At 36.8% G+C, this 7,004-nt stretch overlaps 1 protein-coding gene across 1 annotated transcript; it reads left to right on the forward strand.

Moving 5' to 3' along the window:
* Positions 1–2,044: 2,044 nt before the first annotated feature.
* On the forward strand, positions 2,045–3,140 carry LOC144515071 (neoverrucotoxin subunit alpha-like). Its single transcript, XM_078245712.1, has 2 exons — positions 2,045–2,159; positions 2,283–3,140. Exons 1-2 carry the CDS (start codon positions 2,084–2,086, stop codon positions 2,816–2,818), a joined length of 612 nt encoding a protein of 203 aa, XP_078101838.1. The 5' UTR covers positions 2,045–2,083; the 3' UTR covers positions 2,819–3,140.
* Positions 3,141–7,004: the final 3,864 nt, after the last annotated feature.

Raw genomic sequence — 7,004 nt, forward strand, 5'->3', positions numbered from 1 at the left:
TCCTCTTATGCTGGGAGAGTACCGACTCTAAGTTCAAAAAGTTCCTCAAAATGCTCTTTACTAGTTCCTGCGGTGCAAACACAATATATGTGTGTGTGAGAGTGATGTAATGTTGATGTTTCTCTACAGAGAAAGCTCCACTGTTCCACCAAATGCTTGCTCTTGGGGGAATTGTTGGGTCTCTGTAAATTATAGTTTTACAGTGAGCAGCCTTTGGTAAGTTTAATGGATTTTTCAGCATTTTAGTGAAATGATTGTGTGAGTTTGTTTTGGTTTCTTTGGTGATTCCATTCATTTTGACTTCATGTGATTAGGGCTGCACAATATGAGGAAAATATCTAATAGCGATTATTTTGACTAATATTGAGATATGATGCACAGCATTGCAGGGAACGATCATTGAAAATTATTAACATTGAAAGAAATTACAATGATTATAGTGTGATTTTTTGCGAGGATCTCTACCAAACTAAGATGTCTTCTGTAGTCTGTAGGATAAGATTTGTAGTCCGGGACGTCTCTGCAGCACCACAACACTTCATTCAGAATGACACAGATGTTGTCATTAACAAATATTGCGCCACCCCCCTTGTGATTTCAATAAAATTGCGATTAATTGTGCAGCCCTATGTGTGATGCAGCATCCTGTCATACTGCGTGAAAGTGATGCTTCAGTCAGCGTGTGGTCATGTCTCTGCAGTAGTGTATTAGGTGTCTCTAGGTGTTGAGCCTTGTGTTAAATCCCGTTATTCCACACGGTAATGTCCTAGTGTCATGGTGAGGTTATTCAAAGGTGATTTAACTGCTGTAGGATAGTACTGAAGGCCCAGGTGTAAAATACACGGCCACCACTGCTGTAGATAAACTGCTGGTTGCTATGGACGCTGCTATCTCTGAACCCACGGATCTAGCTTCTTGTTTGTATCAAATGTGTTCATATGCATCAGCTCTCTCTCTCTCTGTATCTCTCTCTCTCTGTCTCTCCCTCTCTCCCTCTCTCTCTCTCTCTCTCTCTCTCTCTCCCTCTCTCTCTCTCTCTCTCTCTCTCTCTCTCTCTCTCTCCCTCTCTCTCTTTATCTCTCCCTCTCTCTCTCTCTCTCTCTCTCTCTCTCTATCTCTCCCTCTCTCTCGCCCTCTCTCTCTCTCTATCTCTCTATCTCTCCCTCTCTCTCTTTGTCTCTCCTCTCTCTCTCTCTCTCTCTCTCTCTCTCTCTCTGTCTCTCTCTGTCTCTCGCTCCCTCTCTCTCCCTCTCTCTTTCTCTCTCTCTCTCTCTCTCTCTCTTTATCTCTCTCTCTCTCTCTCTCTCTCTCTCTCTATCTCTCTATCTCTCCCTCTCTCTTTATCTCTCCCTATCTCTCTCTCCTCTCTCTCTCTCTCTCTCTCTCTCCCTCTCTCTCTGCTCTCTCTCTCTCTCTATCTCTCTCTCTCTCTCTCTCTCTCTTTGTCTCTCCCTCTCTCTCTCTCTCTCTCTCTCTCTCTCTCTCTCTCTGTCTCTCGCTCCCTCTCTCTCCCTCTCTCTTTCTCTCTCTCTCCCTCTCTCTCTTTATCTCTCCCTCTCTCTCTCGCCCTCTCTCTCTCTCTCTATCTCTCTATCTCTCCTCTCTCTCTCTGTCTCTCTCTCTCTCTCCCTCTCTCTCTCTCTATCTCTCTATCTGTCTCTCTCTCTCTCTCTCTCTGTCTCTCTCTCTCTGTCATATCTGTCTGTTATCTCTCTCTCTCTCCCTCTCTCTCTCTCTCTCTCTCTCTCTCTCTCTCAAATTCAAAGAGGCTTTAGTAGCATGACCATATTGACATACAGTATTGCTAAAGCACATAAACAGGGAAACATGTTACACATTTACATCCAATTGTACAGTAGGATGCAGACTATAGAGCATAAGGTTAACATTCATCATGTCAACAAAATGTATCAATATGAACAAAACTGATGGATATCAGCAACAACATGAAAACAAGAATATTACAGTTGTGTGTGTGGGGGGGTCACTCTCTCTCTCTCTGTCTCTCTCTCTCTCTCTCTCTCTCTCTCTCTCTCTCTCTCTCTCGCTCTCTTTCCCTCCCTCTCTCTTTCTGAGTGATGTAATGCCCCCCCCCCCTCCTCCTCCTTTCAGGATGGAGCCTGCTGGAGTCAGATGGTTGACACCAGGTCTGAGGAAGTGTAAGTCTGTTTTTAATTTCATTCATCAAACTGTGACATCACTCATTCAACCCTCTGATGTCATCATCAAAGCACTGATTGGTTAATAACTGCAGCTGTGTTGTGTCTCCTTCTCTCCGTCAGATTCCTGTCAACTCACAGTCGACACAAACACAGTGAACAGAAACCTCAAACTGTCTGACAACAACAGGAAGGTAACAGTAGTGAAGGAGGATCAGCTATATCCTGATCAACCAGAGAGGTTTGACTGCTGGCCTCAGCTGCTGTGTAGAGATGGTCTGACTGGTCGCTGTTACTGGGAGGTCGAGATGAGAGGAAGGGTTAATATATCAGTGAGTTACAGAGGAATCAGCAGGAGAGGAGGTGGTGATGACAGTTGGTTTGGAGGTAATGATCAGTCCTGGAGTCTGTACTGCTCTGATCGTGGTTACTCTGTCTATCACAATAACAGAGGAACATCCATCTCCTCCTCTGTCTCTAACAGAGTAGCAGTGTATGTGGACGTTCCTGCTGGCTCTCTGTCCTTCTACTCAGTCTCCTCTGACTCACTGATCCTCCTCCACACCTTCAACACCACATTCACTCAGCCTCTCTATCCTGGGTTTGGGTTTGGGTCTAGTTCTGGTTCTGCTTCCTCAGTGTCTCTGTGTCCTCTGTAGGAGGAGACAACTTCCTGTGCTGTGGGTTAAATGTTGGTGGGCGAGGCTTCACTTTGTCTCACTGATTGTGTCTTTAATCTTCTTCTTCTTCTTTAGTAATGATGAAATCATCTCCTCAGAGATGATAATTAGTTGTGTATGAACTGTGTTGATGTTGATTTCCACTGTAATCATGTTTTAATGGAGCAGCTTCAGCTGTTAGTGATTGATTTCCATAAAGGTTTAAAGATTAAAAAAGACTCGATGAGTTCAACATGTTTTAACAAATGTAAATCTGTTTCAGTTTGATAATCAAAGAATAAAGATGTTTCCTTCATTACAACATGTTTCATTCTTCTGTATATAATCCAATGAATCTTATTTCCATAATCACAATATGTGTTTTGAATCAAACCGTCTGTAGTCTCTAGGGATGCACCGAATCCTCGTCCCATCCTCAGTCCATGAACACAGTCAACACATTAATGAAGTCAACAACCTCTAAAATAGTTCAATTAACAACTTAATGTTGGATTCACACACCGGAGGGAAAACATATCTCTGCTCTCTGCTGGTTGGGTCTGAAAAAGGTGACAAAAGGCAACGGAAAAGGTGACAAAAAGGAGACAAGAAAGGTGACAAAAAGGAGACAAGAAAGGAGACAAGAAAGGTGACAAGAAAGGTGACAAGAAAGGTGACAAGAAAGGAGACAAGAAAGGAGACAAGAAAGGAGACAAGAAAGGTGACAAGAAAGGTGACAAGAAAGGAGACAAGAAAGGAGACAAGAAAGGAGACAAGAAAGGAGACAAGAAAGGAGACAAGCAAACACACTTATGTGTTGACTTCTAACATTCAAAAGTATGTTTCTCAGTAGTAGTATAGTATGTTGAAAAAAGTCATAGTATAGTATGTCAAAAAAAGTCATAAAAAGTCATAGTATAGTATGTCAAGAAAAGTCATAAAAATTCATAGTATATTACGTTGTCAAAAAAAGTTATTAAAAAAGTCATAGTATAGTATGTCAAAAAGAAGTTATAAAAAGTCATAGTATAGTATGTCAACAAGTCATAAAAAGTCATAGTATAGTTTGTCGAAAAAAGAAAAAAAAGTCATAGTATAGTATGTCAAAAAAAGTCATAGTATAGTTTGTCGAAAAAAGTTTAAAAAAAAGTCATAAAAAGTCATAGTACAGTATGTCAAGAAAATTCATAGTATAGTTTGTCAAAAAAAGTTATTAAACTCATAGTATAGTATGTCAAAAAAAGTCATAAAAAGTCATAGTATGTCAAAAAAAGTCATAAAAAGTCATAGTATAGTTTTCAAAAAAAGTCATAGTATACTATGTTTAACAAAATAATAGTATATTTTGTCAAAAAAAGGTATTAAAAAAGTCATAGTATAGTATGTTGAAAAAATTCATTGTACAGTATGTTGAAAAAAGTCAAAGTATATTATGTTGAAAAAAGTCATAGTATAGTTTGTCAAAAAAGTTTTTAAAAAAATAACAGTATAGTATGTTGAAAAAATTCATAGTATAGTATGTTGACAAAATTTATAGTATAGTATGTCGAAAACAGTCATAAAAAGACATTAGAGTATGTCGAAAAACATCATAGTATAGTGAAACAAGAAAGATTCTGAAGTCCTCTGGAGAATGTGGGTATCAATCCCACTACCTCTCGCATGCTAAGAAAGCACTCTACCATTTGAGCTAATTCCCCTACAGTGAATATTGATTAAAAGTCATAAAAAGTGATAGTATAGCATGTCGAATAAAGTCGAAAAAAGTCATAAAAAGTCATACTATAGTATGTTGAAAAAATTCATAGTATAGTATGTCAAAAAAAGTCAGAGTATAGTATGTCAAAAATAGTTATAAAAAAAGTCATAGTATAGTATGTTGAAAAAAATCATAGTATAGCATGTCGAAAAAAATCATAGTATAGTTTGTCAAAAAAAGTTTTTAAAAAAGTCATAGTATAGTATGTCAAAAAAAGTCATAAAAAGACGTAGTATAGTATGTTGAAAATAGTCATAAAAACATATAGTAGAGTATGTCGAAAATCATCATAGTATAGTGAAACAAGAAAGATTGTAAAGTTCTCTGGAGAATGTGGGCATCGATCCCACTACCTCTCGCATGCTAAGCAAGCGCTAACTCCCCTTAATAAACATGGATTAAAAGTCATAAAAAGTGATAGTATAGCATGTCGAAAAAAGTCGAAAAAAGTCATACTATAGTATGTTGAAAAAATTCATAGCTATAGTTTGTCGAAAAAAGGTTTTAAAAAAGTCATAGTTTAGTATGTTGAAAAAAGTCATAAAAAGTCAAAGTATAGTATGTCGAAAATAGTCATAAAAATTCATAGTATAGTATGTCGAAAATAGTCATAGTATAGTGAAACAAGAAACATTCTAAAGTCCTCTGGAGAATGTGGGCATCGATCCCACTACCTCTCACATGCTAAGCAAGCGCTCTACCATTTGAACTAATTCCCCTACAATAAACAAGGATTAAAAGTCATAAAAAGTCATAGTATAGTATGTTGAAAAAAGTCAAAAAGTCATAGTATAGTATGTTGAAAGAAGTCAAAAAGTCATTGTATAGTATGTTGAAAAAAGTCATAGTATAGTATGTTGAAAAAAGTCATAGTATAGTATGTTGAAAAAAGTCATAGTATAGTATGTTGAAAGAAGTCAAAAAGTCATAGTATAGTATGTTTGAAAAAAGTCAAAAAATACATAGTATAGTTTGTCGAAAAAAGTTTTAAAAAAGTCATAGTATAGTATGTTGAAAAAAAGTCATAGTATAGTATGTTGAAAAAAGTTTTTTTAAAAGTCATAGTATAGCATGTCGAAAATAGTCATAAAAAGACATAGTATAGTTTGTCAAAAAAAGTTAAAAAAAAGTCATAGTATAGTATGTTGAAAAAAGTCATAGTATAGTATGTCAAAAAAAGTTTAAAAAAAAGTCATAGTATAGTATGTCAAAAAAAGTAAAAAAAAAAGTCATAGTATAGTATGTCAAGAAAATACATAGTATAGTATGTCAAAAAAAGTTTAAAAAAAAGTCATAGTATAGTATGTTAAAAATGTCATAAAAAGAAAGTATAGTATGTCGAAAAACATCTTAGTATAGTGAAACAAGAAAGCTTCTGAAGTCCTCTGGAAAATGTGGGCATCGATCCCACTACCTCTTGCATGCTAAGCAAGCGCTCTACCATTTGAGCTACAGTAAATATTGATTAAAAGTCATAAAAAGTGATAGTATAGCATGTCAAAAATTCATAAAAAGTCATAGTATAGTTTGTCGAAATTTAGTGATTTATATGATTTTGAAAAAAGTCATAGTATAGTGTTCCTCTTCTTCAACACCACATTCACTCAGCCTCTCTATCCTGGGTTTGGGTTTGGGTCTAGTTCTGGTTCTGCTTCCTCAGTGTCTCTGTGTCCTCTGTAGGAGGAGACAACTTCCTGTCCTGTGGGTTAAATGTTGGTGGGACGAGGCTTCACTTTGTCTCACTGATTGTGTCTTTAATCTTCTTCTTCTTCTTTAGTAATGATGAAATCATCTCCTCAGAGATGATGATCAGTTGTGTATGAACTGTGTTGATGTTGATTTTCACTGTAATCATGTTTTAATGGAGCAGCTTCAGCTGTTAGTGATTGATTTCCATAAAGGTTTAAAGATTAAAAAGACTCGATGAGTTCAACATGTTTTAACAAATGTAAATCTGTTTCAGTTTGATAATCAAAGAATAAAGATGTTTCCTTCATTACAACATGTTTCATTCTTCTGTATATCATCCAATGAATCTTATTTCCATAATCACAATATGTGTTTTGAATCAAACCGTCTGTAGTCTCTAGGGATGCACCGAATCCTCGTCCCATCCTCAGTCCATGAACACAGTCAACACATTAATGAAGTCAACAACCTCTAAAATAGTTCAATTAACAACTTAATGTTGGATTCACACACCGGAGGGAAAACATATCTCTGCTCTCTGCTGGTTGGGTCTGAAAAGGTGACAAAAGGCAACGGAAAAGGTGACAAAAAGGAGACAAGAAAGGAGACAAGAAAGGAGACAAGAAAGGTGACAAGAAAGGAGACAAGAAAGGTGACATGAAAGGAGACATGAAAGGTGACAAGAAAGGAGACAAGAAAGGAGACAAGAAAGGTGACAAGAAAGGAGACAAGAAAGGG

The sequence above is a fragment of the Sander vitreus genome, unplaced genomic scaffold (assembly GCF_031162955.1).
Source record: "Sander vitreus isolate 19-12246 unplaced genomic scaffold, sanVit1 ctg883_0, whole genome shotgun sequence".
NCBI lineage: Eukaryota > Metazoa > Chordata > Actinopteri > Perciformes > Percidae > Sander > Sander vitreus.